The 18,683-nt window shown below is 42.8% G+C and overlaps 1 protein-coding gene and 1 long non-coding RNA gene across 2 annotated transcripts; one reads left to right on the forward strand and one right to left on the reverse strand.

The window, feature by feature from the left end:
- Window positions 1-5,408: 5,408 nt before the first annotated feature.
- On the forward strand, window positions 5,409-10,182 carry LOC125523443 (protein ALTERED PHOSPHATE STARVATION RESPONSE 1-like). The gene is made up of 4 exons (XM_048688475.1): window positions 5,409-6,934; window positions 7,035-7,183; window positions 8,071-8,294; window positions 8,835-10,182. The coding sequence occupies exons 1-4, from the start codon at window positions 5,689-5,691 to the stop codon at window positions 9,583-9,585; spliced, it is 2,370 nt and encodes a 789-aa protein (XP_048544432.1). The 5' UTR covers window positions 5,409-5,688; the 3' UTR covers window positions 9,586-10,182.
- Window positions 10,183-16,179: 5,997 nt separating this feature from the next.
- Window positions 16,180-17,688, reverse strand: LOC125524034. The gene is made up of 2 exons (XR_007290521.1): window positions 17,289-17,688; window positions 16,180-16,445 (listed from the first exon to the last, which is right to left on the reverse strand). It is a non-coding gene; the product is annotated as an uncharacterized LOC125524034 (long non-coding RNA).
- Between the last annotated feature and the right edge of the window lie 995 nt (window positions 17,689-18,683).

Genomic DNA, 18,683 nt, shown 5'->3' on the forward strand with positions numbered 1-18,683 from the left:
AAAGTGTTCCTACGGTATTCGGGAGTTGCATGATCTCATAGTCATAGGAACATGTATAGTTATGGAGAAAGCAATAGCAACAAACTAAACGATCATCGTGCTAAGCTAACGGATGGGTCAAGTCAATCACATCATTCTCTAATGATGTGATCCCGTTAATCAAATGACAACTCATGTCTATGGTTACGAAACATAACCATCATTGATTCAACGAGCTAGTCAAGTAGAGGCAAACTAGTGACACTCTGTTTGTCTATGTATTCACACATGTACTAAGTTTCCGGTTAATATAATTCTAGCATGAATAATAAACATTTATCATGATATAAGGAAATATAAATAACAACTTTATTATTGCCTCTAGGGCATATTCCCTTCAGAAGCACCTTCCCCTCCGGCTGAAGCACCCTTTTTGCCACTCCGATGAGCGACGTAGCCGGACACAACGGCGAATCTAGAAAGAAAATGAAGGGTGGGCTCAAAGTTTATGCCAAGAAAACTAAACACTACTCTGAAGAAAAAAAGATGATTATATCCAAATCCATTTGTCCAAATAAGCTCAAACGTTCCCAGATTGCTACTGGGAACATGTACTATTTAACTGAATTTTGTTTTCAGATTTTATGAAAAAATATGAATTTTTGAACAAAAACTTGAATCTGTTTAGCAAAAATAGCCCTTATCTCATAATCCGGTTGTCAAAATAAGCTCAAAATTTCCCAGATTACTATTTGGAACATGTACTATTTAACTGAATTTTTTCAGATTTTTTGAAAAATATCAATGTTTCAAGAAAAACTTGAATCTGTTTAGCAAAAATAGCCCTTATCTCATAATCCAGTCATCCAAATATGCTCACATTTTCCCAGATCCATAGATCAAGTGCAGTTTACACCCATAAACTAGTAGCATGATTGATAAAGTTTCATACAGTTCACACACCCATAGATCAAGTACTAGAGAAGCAACAAAAAAAGACAAAAACAATGATATTGGTGTTGCGTGTTGCTTCTTAGCTGATACTAGTAGTTGCAGAACACCTCCACACCAAAATCGAAGAGACAAACTACAAGCCATCTGTCCAAATGAGCAGAATTGTTAGTGATATAGTAAGGCATCCTCAAGTGACTATCAGCACTAGTAGAAAAACAGAGGCATACCTCTAAGAAATCACATTATACTCAGGAGGCAAATGTCCTTTTCGATCTTTCTTTTTCTGGAATCATATCATAATTTGATCATCGGGAATACTTCTGAATATCCTTTTCTCACAATAGCAAACCATTAAATCATTAAGCCAATCATCTGATATCTTATTGCGCAAATCAGTTTTGATGATCTTCATTGCTGAAAATATCCTCTCGACCGATGAAGTTGCCACTGGAAGAATCAATGTCAACTCGATGAGGCGATATACCAATTGGAAAGTTCTATATTTTGTTGCTTGAACCATCAACCGAGCAAGGCTAGAAACATCCGGACATGCATTAAATTCCTCACTTCTCCTAATATTTGTAAGGAATGTTGGAAGCTCATATCTTAGCAACAACCGTTCAGCTTGCGTAAAATCCTTAGTATAAATTTCAGCAAGCCGAATAAGCTTGTCAATGTTAAACTTTGAGAAGTTGTTTGCCGGATTAAGACAAGACATGCAATCCACTAACTCGGTGTTAGCTTCATTGAATCGATGATTCATCTCAGTGAGAGTTGCATCAATAGCAACATTGAATATGCTAACCTTGAAATAATGATGTCGAGTCACCTTATTCTTGAAACGAACAGATTGCCCCATAGCTCCAACAAGATCATCCATATTTGGCACCTCAATGCCATGTTCCTCACAGAAGTTATTTGCTTGGTCACATAATGACTCATACCCATTGTCCCTCATATTTTGCAAAGCTTCTTTCACATCCAAGATCAAACGAAGGGCTTCAACAACATCTTGATTCTTCCTTTGCAAAGTTTGTGATAGCATATTTGTGATGTTCAACAAGTTTATCAAGAATAGCATGATGAACACAAATTGAAAGCATTCCATTTGTACAATCAAACCCGAAGCTCCACCTTGAGAAGAGTGTTCTCTGGCATCGTCCACCACAATTGCTAGCACATCCACCACTGCATTCCACATTGTGTAGATACGAAGCAAAGTTCTAAGATGTGAGCCCCAACGAGTAGCTCCTGGTCTAGAAAGGTTAGTTTCTTGATGTAAACCAGTTCCAGATGATATCTTACAATTCCCCATCAATTCTATCAAGTTGTCATGATGCTTTGCAAGCAATGCATCTTTTCTTTTGCAAGATGAACCTACTCGAGTCACTATCAAGGGAAGATAGTTAAAAAAATCAGCAATAACTGGACAACACAGAGCCACTGTGACAACCACCAATTGCAACTAATGAGCAAAACAATGAACAAAGAAAGCATATGGACTCTCGTCACGAATTAGCTTTTGCAAACCATTGAATTCTCCTCTCATATTTGAAGCCCCATCATAACCCTGTCCACGTATCCTATTAATAGGCAAGCCATGGTACTTTAACACATCAAGCAATACTTCTTTAATTCCGGCTGATGTACAATATGTTATGTGCTTAATAGCAAGAAATCTCTCCTGAAGCACTCCATGATCATCCAAAAATCTGCACATTTGAAAAGCTACAAATTAAAAGAAGAGAAACGAACAACAATGACAAATAAAAGACTATGCAAATTCGTATGCATTACCTCAAAATTATTGCCATTTGCTCCTTTATTGAGCAATCTCTAGCCTCATCAACAAGTATCGAAAATTTCTTATCTCCAAGCTCATTCTTGATGACTTTGGTTACCTCCATTGCACAACATGTAGCAAGGTCCTTTTGAATATCTGAACATATCATTAGTGCATTACCTTGCCCCTTATCAAATGCATCTTTCACATCTTTATTCTTGTCCTTGTACCAATCCAAGAACTCCCTAAAATTGCCTTTGTTGATGGAATTGGAAGACTCATCATGACCACGAAAAGCTTCCCCTTGAGCTATGAGATACCTTGCACAATCCAATGATGCAGTCAAGCGGATTTTATATTTTATTTCAGCCTCTTTATTGTAAACTCGGAGTTTGGTACCCACATTGGCCCTTTGATTGTTGAAATCATCACTCAAGCCCTTAGCGATATTGTGGTAACTAGATGGACCACCAACATGTTTCTGAAAATTTGCCAAAGTTGTTTTCCAACGTTGTATCCATCTATTGTAAATACATCATTGCCAAATCTAGTGGCATGTGATGGATTCTTGAAAAGAAAACAAGGTAAACAAAAGGCACCCTCCTTTTTCTCACTATATTCCAACCAATCGAACCTATCTAGCCATTGGGGTTGAAAAGATCACCAAAATTTACCTTCCAATCCCACTTCAAATTTGTGCCCGCTAGCTTTGTTTCTTCCTTTCAACAAATAAGCTCTTCTCACTTCACTTTGAATTTCAGGGACATAATCTTCTATTGGTATTCGATCAGCCGGATCACCAAAAATCTGACTCGGATGGAATTCTAGTATATGATGCCTTGGTGGTTGGTTTGTGCTCTCATTAGTTGGGGGATTGGTACTCTCATTTGTGCGAGGGGTAGTGGTCTCATCGACTGGGGGATCAATACTCTCATTTGTTGTAGGGGGGATAGTGCTCTCATCGACATCGGTAGAGGGATTAGTGCTCTCATTTGTTGGAGTTGAGTGAATTAAGTTCTCAACTGGGGCTGGTTGAACAAGAACATCAGTTGGGGGAGTATTGGGTTCAGGAACAACGGGGGATGCGTCTGAATTGCTTGCAAACCAACTGTGCAAGGTCCTCTTTCTTTTCATTTCTACAAACAAGAATAAAGATGGATACATGGATTAATTTTAGGATGTTAACAACCACCACCAACAGCCACTGTACATCTACTATGAATCAGTAATCAATTGGTAGCTAAACAATTTACTACAGTATATAGTTAGGCAGCTACCTAAGTCTAAAAATCTGAAAAGCTGAAATTTAATCAAGTGAATCAACCTTCAGACTTTCAGAGCAGAGCAGCAGCGGCGGCACCGGCCGAACTACGCCGGAGCCTCGACATGTTGACCAGATGCTGATCGTCGGCGAGCAAGAGGCTGACCAAGCCCCCAAATCCACGGCCTCGCCGTTGCCGCCGGATCAGACGAGGATGCCACCGGGCGCGGTGTTGGGGAGGGGATGAGCAGCCGTCGGGGATGAGCACCGTCGTTGGAGACTGGGGTTGGTTGGGATGAGCACGCGATGAAGAGATTCCGGCGGCCGGCGGCGACTAGGGCACAAGAGACATGGCGGGTGGAGGCGGCTCACGAGCGGGTGGTCTCTGCCTCCGTCTCTCTCTCTAGAACGAACGAGGTTGCCTGGTGCGAGCGAACATGTGGAGTCCGGCTGGGCTGAAGTCCAATATTTAGCTGGGCTAGGCCCTTAAGAGTAGTAGTAAAAAAAATTGCGTCGCTGGAGGGGGGCTCGAGCCTGTTAAAGCCCCCCAGTAGATTCGCCGTTGGCCGGACATAGGAAAGAAACGAGGGAAGAATATGCCTCGGGCGGGCTGCCGGACATGGGGAAGACAAAGGTATCCATCACGGCCGGCCGTAGACTAGTGTAGAGTATACATGTCGTGAGAGTGGAGCTCTGCACGACTGTACATGCACATAATTTTACCTTTTTAGTTAAAATATGTCTAAAATGTAACCGCTTTCGTCCGGTTTGTATGGAATCCATCATGTTTGTATAAAATCCGACCGTGTTTGCATGAATTTCATCCGGTTTGTTAAAAAAAAGTCCGCAATTTATGTGGCTAGTTTTGAATGACAGACTCCCATGTTCATGTCCGGGGACAGGCTCCCCCTACATGCGATAGAAAATTTACGGGTTGTCCTCGGAGGTGCCTTATGCATTGAGGGTGTACTAGTTTCTTTTGGGACACAGCTGGCATTTTGTAGTTTTGCTCATGCCAATGCCAGTTGCCGGGCAGTACATGGTGTGGTACTCGTGTCACGTGCAAAAAAGCCAAAAGTACGGTACAATGTAGACGTAAAAAAATTACACTTTTGACGTGGAATCTTGGCATGCAGCGCTTGTCCCGTCGGAGGCTACAAGATTGACAAACGCAAAAGTAGCCAACTTTCCCTTTTTTCTACCAGCGAAGTCATCACGAAATCACGACTCACCGTGCATCATGATGAACAGATGATGGATTCATATGCATGGATCCTTCCAAAACTCGACCAGGTTTGCTCACCGTCACCGTGAGCCCGTGCCCCGTGAGTGGCCTGGCGAGTGGCTCTGTCCCACTCCCACCGGAGCAAAGCCGAAAAGCCCTCCACGCCGCCACGTACGGCACGGGTGCCCTGTCCCCCACTCCGGCTCTTCCGCCTCCCTTCCTCCCACCCACTGGACTCGACTGGACTGGACTGGACTGGACTGCGGAAGGGGCCGCCGCGGCGGGGCATCCCTCGCGCACGCACGGTCGCTATCTGCCCAAAAGGAAAGGAGCAGACTCCCGCCCGACCTGCTCTGCTCTAGATCCGCAGCAGTCGCCGAATCCTATCCCACCCCACCCCACCTGCATCCCATCCCTACACCAACGTTAACTTTCGAAACTGTTTTGCGCTCTGCTGCTGCTGCTGCTTGGTGGCTGGGTGCTGCCATGGGGTGCGGCCACTCCAAGCCGCCCCGTGGGGATCAGGACGCGGCGGTCGCGCTCTGCCGGGACCGCTCCGCGCTGCTGGCGGACGCCATTCGCCACCGCTACGCCCTCGCCGACGCCCACCGCGCCTACGCCGCCTCGCTCAAGGCCGCCGGCGCCGCCCTGCACGACTTCCTCCTACTGCCGCCGCCGCCTCCGCCCGAGCCACCGGCGCTGCCGCCGCGCCTCCCTGAGCGCCGGAAGGGGGACCCGCTCCCCGCCGCCGACGCGCCCGACAACAAGGCCGATGACGACGACGGCGGCCACATTTGCTTCCACTCGGACGACGAAGACGGCCCCGACGGCGCGCACATCAGCTTCCCGTCCGACGACGACGAGGCCGACCCGCATGCCCCCCGCCTCGAGCCCCTCCCGTCCGCGCCACCGCCACCGCAGCAGGTGCCTCCGCCTTTCGTTTCCGGATACGCTCCGCCGCTCTACAGTTACGTCCCCGGCCAAGCGTATGGGTACGGGCCCGACATTGACGCCTATGGACATGGTTTCTTCAACATCACCTATGCCCGCAGCCAGCCGCCGCCGCTGTCTGTGTCATACGAGCACCGCACCCAAGCCACCAATGCCACCGTCCATTACTACCCGGGCAATGCTGCCTCCGGGCCACCGCTGCCCGGATCTTACTACGGCGGCTTCCATGAGACGGCAGCCTCCTCTGTCGATGGGGCTGCGCCGGCGCCACCGCAGGTGTCGAGCTGGGACTTCTTTAACCCGTTTGAGTCAGTTGAAACTTACTACCAAGAGGAGCCGGCCGCCGTGGCGGCCCATACCCCTAGCCGGACCTCCAAGGTGGCGCAGGAGGGGGGTGAAATCCCGGAATTGGAGAATGCCAAAGTGGAAGAAGAGGTCGTCAAGGAAGCACGCAGCAATGGCAACCACGACAGTGAAGCCGACAGAGCTGGGCTCTCCAAGGACGAAGGGAGGAGCAGTGCCGGCGAGGAGCCGCACAGGGAGTCCAAGTCGTCGGAGGCAAGCAGCATGGTTCATCATGTCCATGTAGTGGAGAAGAGTGTGGTGGAAGGACATTCAGATGCCGCTGCTGCGGTTCCCGGGAAGTCCTACAACGATGATATTGAGGTGGCAAGGGAGATCAGGTCGCAGTTCGAGCATGCCGCAAACTCTGCAGCCAATGTATCCAAGGTGCTCGAGGTTGGGAAGATGCCTTACCACCCCAAGACCTCAGGGCTGAAAGGTTTATCTATGATTATGAAGCATTCTCCAGAGTTTCCATCTTTTGATGGCCATCTGATGAAAATAGGAATTTTGGCTAACTCAATTGCTTCTGTCTGTAGTATCCTCATCGATGATAATCTGTGGCCGGCCTTCGGTCGGCGAGGAGTTCGTGCAGTTTGTGGAGGACAAAGCTACAGAACATGGCAACCTTTCTTCGACATTGCAGAAGCTCTACATGTGGGAGGAGAAGCTTCTTGAAGAACTCAAGGTTCTGAGCATGCTTTACTACCTTCGTTTTAGTTTCTACTAGTTGAATGATATTATCCGTGTGCAATTTTGTCTTTATGTGTGTGATGTTGAACATTCATTAGCTTTGCTACTTGCTTAATATGATCCAAGATGACTCGGTTGTAAGATTCTTGAGTAGCGATATAGTACTATGTTTAACAAACTTGAATGTCAGCTACTAGCTGTCGAGTATGCTCACAAATATTGCAGGTAGTCAGTTATAGACAATTGGGAGTTTTACGCTATGAATAACTCCATTTTAGCTTTATATAAAGTTTCCTAGTAGTTGTAGACTGCTCATTTTTCTGTTTCAACAATTTACACAACCATTTCTTTTTTAATCTTTTTTACTCCTTCTGAAGCTAGTGAAGAGTACCATTCAGATAACTGCCTTCTGAAGGAACCATCTTCAAATGCTTTGGCATCACTGTTCCTTTGCTTTCCTTGCCATGTAGTACAAGTATTTTACTTTTTTTTTAAAATGGGAGAGAATTTCACTTCCCGGCCTCTGCACCAACTAGGGATGCATACGGCCATTTTAGTATGAGTACCAAGATAAACATGGTCCTCAGAATTTTTTTTAAATGAGTATCAAGATATTTCTTGATGCGTGATTCCATCACACACCAAACTTGATCCTCAATAAACAGGGGAAAACCCTTGTGCATCACCTGTCAATTCTAGGAATTGAACTCGGGTCGTTAGGCTGCACAACCGCATACCCAACCACTGAGCCAAGGCTCTCTTTGCACAAGTATTTTACTTAATTGGGTTTATTTATTCATAGTAAAAACTTAAAAGTACTTGATTTCTCTCTATCCTTTTTGTCTTGTGTTGGTTATACTCATGTACTTCTGTTTATTATAGACCGAGGAGAAGATGAGGGTGCTGTATGGTAAAAAATGTGAGGAACTAAAAGTTCTTTATGAGAGAGGTGCTGAGGCTCATAAACTTGAGGCAATTAAAACTTATACCAGGAAGCTATCGACAAAAATGAGTGTTGCCATTCAGGTTGTCAACACTATCTCAAAGAAGATCAATAAGCTGAGAGATGAAGAATTATGGCCGCAAACAAATGAGCTGATTCAAGGGTATGTAGTATGCTATGCATCTCTTTCCGAAAATAACAATAATTTCCAGATGAATGCTCACAATGCATACATTTTTTTAAATGAATTGAGTGGATAAATTGTAGCGTTGGGTCAGCAGGCAACCGAGATGTTAGATCATTCTCTAGTACACAGTTAGCACACATTTGTTGGTATACAAAGTATTTTTCATTCCGGGCATCCACGAACAATCATAAAAGGGAAGTCATTAAATTAATCAGACAATAATCTTTCTGGTTCTGTGGCTTCAAACATGTCACTAGCAATAACCGGATTATTTCCTCTGTTGAAGCACCGCAGTTTGTTACGTCGTAAAATTTTGGGTATCCTGGTAAGCTGTCAGACCCAATGAGATGATTTCAAGACCCGACTAGGCATTTGACCCGGAAGATGTATTGGGCTTCAAGTTATTTTCAGTATCAAGTAGTACTTTTCAAGACACAGAAGCTCCTATCATGCATCACTATGTTGGCACCTTGTGTCACTTTGCTGTTTGTATGTTTAACTCTGGTGCATTTTCAGGTTGATGCAAATGTGGCATGCCATGTCAGAATGCCATAAAATCCAGTGCCATGCCTTGTCGCAAGCTAAAAGCATCGACTCCACTGTCGCAGCTGCAAGATTCAGTGAAGCCCATATCGACTTAATCAAGCACCTGGAGCTTGAGTTGCTGGATTTGGTTGCCAGTTTCGCCGCATGGGTTAACGCGCAAACGAGCTACATTGGCACTATAAACGACTGGCTGAAGAAGGGAATTGACTACGTGCCTGAAGTGACCGACGACGGCACTCCCCCGTTCTCCCCGGGGCGCCTGGGAGCACCCCCCATCTTCATCATCTGTAATAACTGGGCGACCGGAATCGCGAGGATACCGGAGACGGGGGTGGTAGACGCCATGCAGGCTCTTGCCTCCCAGGTTCTGCACCTGTGGGAGAAGCACAGGCTAGAGTGGAGGCAGGGCATGATGGTCAACGGAGACATGGACAGGGAGCTTAGGGTGATGGAGAGGGATGAAGCGTCGATGCGCAAGGCCCTTGAGGCACAGAATAAGAAGCTCGTGCTCGTTTCGAATCAGGGCGGCGTGTCCTTGTCTGCGCAGGCCGTGCGGGATGGTGATCCGCCCTCTGAAGTGGGTTTGCAGTCATGCATGAACAGGTTCTTCGAAGCGATGGAGAGCTTCGCCGCCGCCTGCGCAAACGCGTACAAGGATCTCCATCTTCGTTGCGAAGAAGAGAGGGCTCGACCTGCCCAGGAGACCGACAGAGTTTCCTAGTTGCGTTTTCAGACTTTGCTTGTACAGTGAGAAGTGGTTTGGATGAGCAGCAAAGGTGCACATAGCAGCAGTATCACAGATTCAAATTGCACTGTCTTTCTCCCTCTGTTGGGTTTTGGGATCGTCACTGGGTTTTAAGCAGCCCATGTGAAAGCTTGTCCTAAAGATGAGCTCTGATGATCAGATTCCCACTGCTCTTACCAAACCTTTTGATGATCGTCTGCTCCTCCTCACCAATCGTTGTACCAATGCCGGCCGGAAGACGGCATTATCGCCAGAAGGAAGAAAGCATCAGAGACAAAGGAGAAACAGAAGGCAAACAGAAGGCGCGGATCGGAATAGAGATCTTTTATCATTCATGATGAAAACCCTACAATTGTCGGTGTAAGAGCTTGGTATTCTCTAGCCAATGCATGATCCTGATAGATGTTTGGTGCTCATTCTGGAGCTCTGCTACAGCTTCGTCCCCAAGTTATCCGGGGATTGAGCTTTTTAGTATAGACAAAGGTCCTGGCACCGCTAGCATACTCTGATTTTTCATCCATTGTCGAAATTCACATCTTATTTATTTCTATACATATGATTCATTTGTAATTGTGACTTTTGTACAGCTATGGTATAACTTGAGCCTTTGTGTAACAGCTGTTCTACTTTTTAACCTTTTGTCACTATGTTACTGTTAATACGGCTAGGAAGCTAAACACACAATTAGGAATGGAGATACGCCTCAGTAGACCCCCCTCACAAAACGTATAAAGGGTAATATAGACTTTTCACAAATTATACGGTAGTCTGATGTATATGTATTAATACAGGCCAGCCCATTTCCCAAGAGCCTGGCCAAGCGTGCAATAGATGCTAACCAAACGACCTAGTGACTGATGACAACTTAAAGGCAGCGTTAACTTTAAAGTAATAATAGTGTTCAAATTTTTTTTAAAGTTATAATTAGAGCTGCAGATCCGGGTCTTTTTTAATACTTTTACAAAACAATGTGAACAAAATTTCTTGAGAATACCAACAATGTTTCAAAATTGTTAAAAAAAATGAATATTCTTTTCTTAAATGTGAACAATTTTTTAAAAAGTGAATTTAAAATACACACTGAACATTTTCTTAGTACATGGTGAATTTTTTCAAATACAAAACTGAACTTTCTTGAAAATATATGCTGATTCTTTTTTTGAAATGCATGCTGAATAAAATTTTTACTCACAATGAACACTTTTTATACACAGTGAACATTTTCCCAATGTACGGTGAACTATTTTTAACATGAATATTTTTTGGAAAGGGAACAAATTGGACTTTTGAACTTTTATTGGAATTTGGAATTCTGAACTCTTTTTGAAACATAAATACATTTGAAAAACATGAACAATTTTCGAATATGTGAAGAAAAATTGGAATTTCAATCATTTTTCGAATTTGTCTAATTTATGGAAAATAAAAAGGAAACAAAAATAAAAATAAAATAAGGTAAGAAGAAAATAAAAGAAAAGGAAGAAATAAGCAGAAAGAAAAACAAAAAAAAATGAAAAAAATGAAGAAAAAAAATGAAAAATGCTCAGGGAACCTTTTAAATGGTTCCCAAACCCGGTTGCTCGTTCAAAGTGGGCCGACTCTTATCCTGTCGGTCGCTCGATTCGCTTCAAAGGAGCTGCGACGGTTTAACACCCACGGGCAGCAAATAGGGTTCCCCGTCTGGGAAGTAGTCATATAGATGGCGCCATGTACAGTATGCTGCCCGACTGGGCCCGCCCATTATCGCATGCGAAAACAGGGAAAATATATCAAAAATGAAATGGCAGTGCGAGGGATCGAACCCTGTAACTCTCACTACCGATCGCTCGTCGCTAGGTACACGAGCTGATAAGCTTCAATGTCTAACTACAAAAACACAACCTACTAGAACTATCCTTTACTGACCAGTTTACTGTAGCACAACAGACTTTTTCCACTATTTCTTTCTCTTTTTTGCTGATAGTTTTTTTCCCTTTTAATTTATTTTTCCTTTTTTAAAAAATGCTCGCTTTTAAAAATTTGTCCATTTTTTTTAAAAGTTTGCTTTTCAAATTTTGTTCATAAATTAAAATATTTGCATTCTAGAAACTTGTACAAACATTGAAATGGCCGCAATTGTAAAAAAAATGTACAAACATTGAAATACAAATATTAATAAGGGTTTTTATCATTTATGCCAGTTTTGCCACTAGGAATTTCAACTGCTCAAAAATGCCACCGCTTCGTTAGGTGCATGCTCAAAAATGCCACTCGACACCATGATTGTTAGCTCAAATCACGTTTGCCATGTCATAATGACCAAAATACCTATAGACCAACATGTCAGTTCTCCCTCTATCTCACTACAATAATGTGTGGGTCCCACTTGATCCCAACAACGTTCTTATTTTCTCTAAAATTATTCGCTTACTTACTCCAAACAAATGGGGTTCACACTTATCATTGTGAGATAGAGAGAGCTCACATGTGGGTACAGGGTTATTTTTGTCATATAACATGGTCAACTAGTTTGACCTGACAATAATGATGTCTAATGACATTTCTGAGCAAACATCTAATGAAACGTTGGCATTTTTGAGATATCTAATGGTATTTTTGAGAAAACATCTCACAGAGTGATGGCATTTTTTGAGCAGTTGTAATTTCTAATGGCAAAACTGAGTAGTGAGATACAACTAGTGCTATAAATGAAAAAAATCCTTAATAATAAAATACAAGGCTTCATCTTATAGCATGTTTTTTTCGACATCCTTGAAATGACCCCAATTTTTCACGTGGCTTGTATGACCAAGTTAAGGAACCATGCAAAGTTGTTTTGGTTTTCGACAAAATTTGTATTTTCTTAAGTTTTCCGGGTCAAAAATGGTCGTTAAATGTTCGGACGTGTCGCAACTTGCATATGATGTAGGAAATCATTCAAACCTGGTGTGGGTGACTACCATGGGCACACCTACCTGTGTGCTTACCAAGGTTGGGGCTAGTCCTGAGATTTCCAAAAAATATCATGTTCAACCGAGATTGTTCGGATAGGCCAGAAAAGTTTTAGTTTTAGTTTTGCTAAACGGATTAAAAAAGAATAGTATAAACCAAATTTTTGATTCCTACCGAATGCCCACCTTGATTTTTTTTGTATTCCAAACAATTTTAAGAATACATTTTTTAATTTTGAACAAATTTCAAAAAGCATAATAACATTCAAAAAGAAAAAATTGAAATATAAAAAAACAAAGTATGTCAAGCTACTCCCTGTACAGGGGGAGCTCCTAGGCAGCACTCGCATACCACCTTTCATAGGTCGGCCCAACTACACAAGCGATCAGCTGTCGCTCGTCATGACCATACGCCTGACCGCTTCTTTCTGGTTCGACCAAAAAAACCTTCTTCATGATTGACCTGGATGACAAGTTGAGCATGGACATCTTTGACCTTTGATCGTTGAATTTAAAAAGGATCATCTTTTTGGAGAAGTTCATGTATTTGAAAAAATATTCGTGGATTTGCAAAATGTTCACAAAATGAAAAACACCATGAATTGAGAAAAATTTCATGGATTTTGGAGAATTTTTTTAAGGATTTGAAAAAGTTCGTCGATTTTGAAAAGAGTCCATCAATTTTGAAAAACAAAGTTCATCTACTTTAAAAAATGCATTCATTTTGAAGAAAGTTCATCAATTTTGAGAAAAAGGTTCATCGATTTTGAAAAAAAAAACATCCATTTTGCCATTTTGAAAAGACGTTCATCAATATTTTTTTATGAATTTGGAGTTCTCAATTTTGGAAAAAGTTCACCAAGTTTGACAAAATGTTCAATTTTTTTAATAAAAGTTGATTCATTTCGGAAAAAAACAAAATCAAAAAAGTTTGCACATTGCAAGAGAAAAAGGAAAATAAAAAATGAACCAAAAAAGAAAGGAAAACAAAAAAGGAAAATGGAAAAGGAAAATAAATCCAGAACGAAACCGCTTGAAAACACGTGAAAAAAGAGCAAGAAAAAGGAAAGAAGGAAAGAAGAAAATAAGAAAAAGAAAAGAATAAGAAATACTCCATCCGTCCGAAAATACTTGTCGTGGAAATGGATACAAATGGATATATCTAGAACTAAATACATCTAAATACATTCATTTCTGAACAAGTATTTCCGGACGAAGGGAGTACACTTGTATCACGTTAAGTGATGTTGGCAAGTTGATTATGGCAACGCATTGTGAACTATAAGTTGCTGGCTTGAATCTTGGCACTCTCAGAATTTTTTGTGATTTAAATTCAGAGAAAAAAGAGATGATGGGACGCATTTTCTTGTGAGCGCGGCAAGAGTACGACGTATACATATACAACAAAATGATTCTGAAAAAAAGTATATAGTGAAATATGATCATCATGCCCTTTATTATGAAGAGGTATGGGTTAATCTGACTGAGTCGTCTTTGTGTTTAGGGGGGGGGGGTCTATCAAAGCAAAAGTGTGCAACAAAGCATTTCCTTTCCTTCCCCCCTCGGCAGCTATGGCAAACTTGTTCCCTCCAAGTTTTGCTGGCGAGCCCGTGGATTAACCCCTCCATGACTAGGGGAATCCCCGTGCCTTCGCTCGCAGCCTAGTAGTTTAGCTTAGGGTTTTCTAGTCCTCGCATATGCGGCGCTTGGGTAGATGGCGACACTTCTTCTTCAAGTTTGTCCTTTAGGGTTCGACCATCCTTGAGTTCATCCACCCGAACATCCTTGACGGAGCTCCAACGTAGATTCTTGCCATCTCCTAGGCGTGCTGAGGTTAGGATTTCTTGTCGTGTGCGCGATGGCGAGATTTGATGTCAGCTGCTTCAGATCTATTTAAGGGTTCAATGGCAATAACCGTGGCTCCATATTGTTGATCCTTAGGGCATGTGCATGAAGATTCCTCGGTTGTCATCCACAACAAGCCGGCTCTGGCGATAGCAGCGTGTCAACGACTCTTTGGCGGCGGTAGTGGTCATTCGGCGGTCCAGGGACTTCAATGTAATATTTATTATATTTGAGGTGCTTTGTTCTTTTGGTATACTTTCATAACAGATTCAGATCTTTTCGCAAAAAATAGATAGGAAGCTATTGTTGTGACATGGAAACAGACATATGCACATAAGAAAAATCTGTGAAGGCACCTGCCTCTATTCTGAAGCACTTTGTTGGTGGTTCTTTACATGTGTTAAACGTATCTATAATTTTTACTTGTTTCATGGTGTATTTATATTGATTGCCTCACTTTGGCATCATTTCTATCACTATATTGAACTAAACAACTAATCCAAAACCCAATCCCGACTGATGTTTCTTGCCTCTTTTTGGAATTTGCATAAATAAAATTTTTCGGAGCCCAAAAAATCAAATAAAAGTATGATGCAAAGTTTCAAGCCAAAAGAGCCACCGGGCCATAAGCCCACCTGGAGGGGCCCACCAGAACTACACTGCCCCACCATGCGTCATAGTGTTGGCCGCGTGACGTGCAGGCGTAAGGCTCCTGGACATTTTCTACACTGCTCCTGGAGCCCTGCCTCTATATAAGCTCAAAAACACCTGGCATATGTTTATCCTAAGTTTTCCTCCTCCGCCACTGCCTGATCCGATGTGAACTTCATTTTATCTCTTTTCCGCACCCGCCCAAGGGGTGAATTGATCTTCATCAACCTCTCCATCATCCCGTGCCGCTCCTATGATGATGTGGGAGTAGTCCATCCTAAGGTTGAGGTTTTGTATTAGTAGTTACGTGTTACTAGATCATTGATGGTGCGTGTTGCCGCACCCGTCTATTTTTATAATAAATGTGGAAAAAGTTCTACAAATATATGGTAGCAGCAAAGATGTAAGTGATTTTTCTCCCACATAGTCATCTATATATTACTCAGTGATACAAAATAATGATAGAAAATCTATGTTAATAATAGACCCAACCTATTTCAAGAAAGATGTTAATGCATAGAAGCAGCACCAGACAGAATGTGGCATTCACCCGTTGAAAACATGGGATATTTCAAATTGGACATTCACCCATTGGAAAGCATAGAAAAAACTTCAGCAAGATAATGTGCTATCAGGCTAAGGGAATTTTGTTTTTCGAAATGGCTAAGTGAATGATGGAATACTTTCTTGCACATTAATCAAGTAACTTGCTTATCTTCAGCCCAAACCTCTAACCCAAGGGAGCATCATAGAGGTTTGAAATTATACACAACACATAATTTATGTGACATAATCTACTGCAAGTGTATCCTTATCAGTCCCCATAAATCAAGGTAACTAACCCATTAGTTTTATTACATTTCGCACTGATTTTTTTTCTTCTTCTTGTGTTGCTGTTCCTCGGTGTGCAATGGGGCCGAAGTTGGCAAAAATTAACATAGAGCTTTGTCTTAATCGTTGTTGTGCTATGTTTTCTGGACATGGGCTTGGCCTTTCATTATTCTCTATAAAGATTAGATGCAGTCTTCCTGATCCTCAAAAAAGATACAGTCTTCCTGCATGGTTCGATTTTTTTCAAGACAGCATTGACGTCACCTCCATGAGCATTGACCTTGATGAAAGCTTGTAGCACCAGCAAAACCCATGAAAAGAAGTCCAAGAACTGAAACTTGACAGATCTTATCCGGGAACAAAACACTCTTACTATCCCTATTATTGCGACCTCCCCATCAATCCTTTCAAGCAGGAGTACATCAGATGCCATGGAGGCTGGAGCTACTTACCAGAAATTGGAAAAAGGCGTTGGAAGTTGCATCAATATGAGGCAATATTTGTCTTGATGTGATGGAATGGTAAGCTCGCCAGCAAGTGTTCACTAAATTCAGTTCTCAAATCATAAGTAGAATATATCTGTCGACAATCATTGGCGAAGTAAGTTCTTACCATCATATTAAATTCAAATCTACCACAAATTATCTGAGCTGATAAAAAAGGCCACAATAAAGCATGCCATGGAGTAGCAATCATTCAACATCCTTTCTTATTTGCAATATCTGAACAAACAGTAGATACTATTTGGTCAGATAGGAGACAAATTAAAAGTGCATGGGAACAACATGTGTTTTCATATTAATGACACCTGAAGACCACTTCCATATGGATAACACATTTCCTAAGAGTGGAACTTAACAGGTACAACATGATATTCAGATGAAGTTTAGTTTTTCTTACCGGAAGGATGAACTGGGTACTAAATAAATGCAATCAGATCATACGGCCACAAGTAAAACTCTCTACTGGTCCATACAATAAGATCTTTCATACTGGACAGATATATCATTGCTACATGCCTATATATCCAGCATTGCAAGAAGTAATGGAATTGGATTGGCTTGATAATTAACATGTCACAAGATAACCTTAAAAGTAGAAAATGGCAATAATCAAGCCGGCTTGGAATAGCTCATGATTCGACAACCGGAATATTAGATGATCGTTTGTGTAGCTGCTATATAACTAATACCACCATTTGGCGATTTAACTTGCTTGCCAGTAATAAACTAATAATCTACATAAATCTGAAGATCTATTACTATGTCAATTTTGACCTCCTGCTAAAGAACTTCAATCTAGTCCGCTCTTAACTAATATGGTTCACAATGGATCAGCAGCATCAAGCAGAGGGCATGAAGGGGTAGCGGGCAGGTATCGTGTTTAAGGGAGGTAGTAGGGGGGCGTTGCACAGGATCTCACCAACAGTAGTTGTCATGCCCCACGGATAGGAGTAGAAGAGTCCGGCGGGATACAACCGGCGTGAAGGGCGTGCGACATGGCTGGATCGCTTCAGTAGATCGATCGCCCGCGTCGCCCGTGTGCGCGCGTTGATTGGATCCTCCTCGTCGGCCGCATCGCAAACGCTGGATACCCCCTCTGTCACTGATCCTCTGCACCGAGCGCCGAAGAAGACCGATCCTCTACATCGAGCGCCGGAGAAGTCGATTGGATCCTCCGCATCGCAAACGCCTAGATCCCCTCTTTCTCTCTCTGTCACCGATCAGTAGCGGCGAAGTGGGAGCGTTGCATCCCCAATCGTCGCGATATTTGCTCGATGGGCTTCGTGCGGGAGCCAGCCCCCCGCACAGGCCAGTTAACCACGTCGCACCGTTTTTTCCACCGGAGTAGCCACCCTAAGGACTGCCAGCCCATTTAGCGAGTAACTACTGGGTGATCCAGCGATCGGACGATGGGAAACGATCTGCACACAATATCTGACGGCCAAAATTGCCGAGTGCGGGAAAGGGCTAGAAAAGGGTTCAGTTTTACTGTCCTTAATATCTCTCTCTTCGTCCATCATGTGAGTTTCCATTTATGATTATCATCCCGTGCCTGGCGGTCTGTTACCGTTGCCATCCTCATGTGTTGGTCCCGCATCACGCTATCCTTCATCTTGCATGTACTCACGCAACATTGAAGCACCACCGCCATTGCACTCATCGCCTCCACACAACCGCTTGTTCATAGATCGATCGTTCATGTCACGCTAGGCAAACAGCACCTTGTTGTTCACAAGGGCAAAACCCAAGACGCCCCCAACACTAGTATGCCAGTCATCGCCGTCCTAGAGGTGAAAATAAAGAGCCACTGCTTAGTAGGACACTAGTAGAAAACATGGCTTTCGTTCGGGCCAGGTAAGCCCATTAATTCCGGTTCAGTCACGACCCGGGACTAATGTGAGCATTGGTCCCGGTTCGTGCGGCTAATGGCATTAGTCCCGGTTCAAATGAGCCCTTTAGTCCCGGTTTGAGACACGAACCGGGACTAAAGGGTGCAATGCCCTTTAGTCCCGGTTCGTGTCTCAAACCGGTACTAAAGGTCTCATTTTCAAACTCTACCCCTCACCCCGTGGATCACCTTTTCAGTTTTGTAAAAAGCAAAAGAAAATGATAAAAACTTCAAAAATAAAATAAAATTCTTTGAGATGTAGTTATATTACTACATCTACTAGTTAGGAAAATTTAAAAACTTAAATTTAGACATGTTTTGCAAAAAAGTGTCATGAAAAAGTAAAACGGCTATTACTTTTGCATACGATGTCGAAAAAAGTATAATATATCAAAATGTTCAGCACGAAAATCCGCATCCGATTTT

This window comes from Triticum urartu, chromosome 7 (genome assembly GCF_003073215.2).
Source record: "Triticum urartu cultivar G1812 chromosome 7, Tu2.1, whole genome shotgun sequence".
Lineage (NCBI taxonomy): Eukaryota > Viridiplantae > Streptophyta > Magnoliopsida > Poales > Poaceae > Triticum > Triticum urartu.

Coding starts and splice junctions, on each gene's coding strand:
- LOC125523443 (XM_048688475.1), top strand. CDS start 5,689: ATGGGGTGCGGCCACTCCAAGCCGCCCCGTGGGGATCAGGACGCGGCG. Junction 6,935..7,034: donor CAAGACCTCAGGGCTGAAAG/GTTTATCTATGA, acceptor TTCTGTCTGTAG/TATCCTCATCGATGATAATC. Junction 7,184..8,070: donor AGCTTCTTGAAGAACTCAAG/GTTCTGAGCATG, acceptor TGTTTATTATAG/ACCGAGGAGAAGATGAGGGT.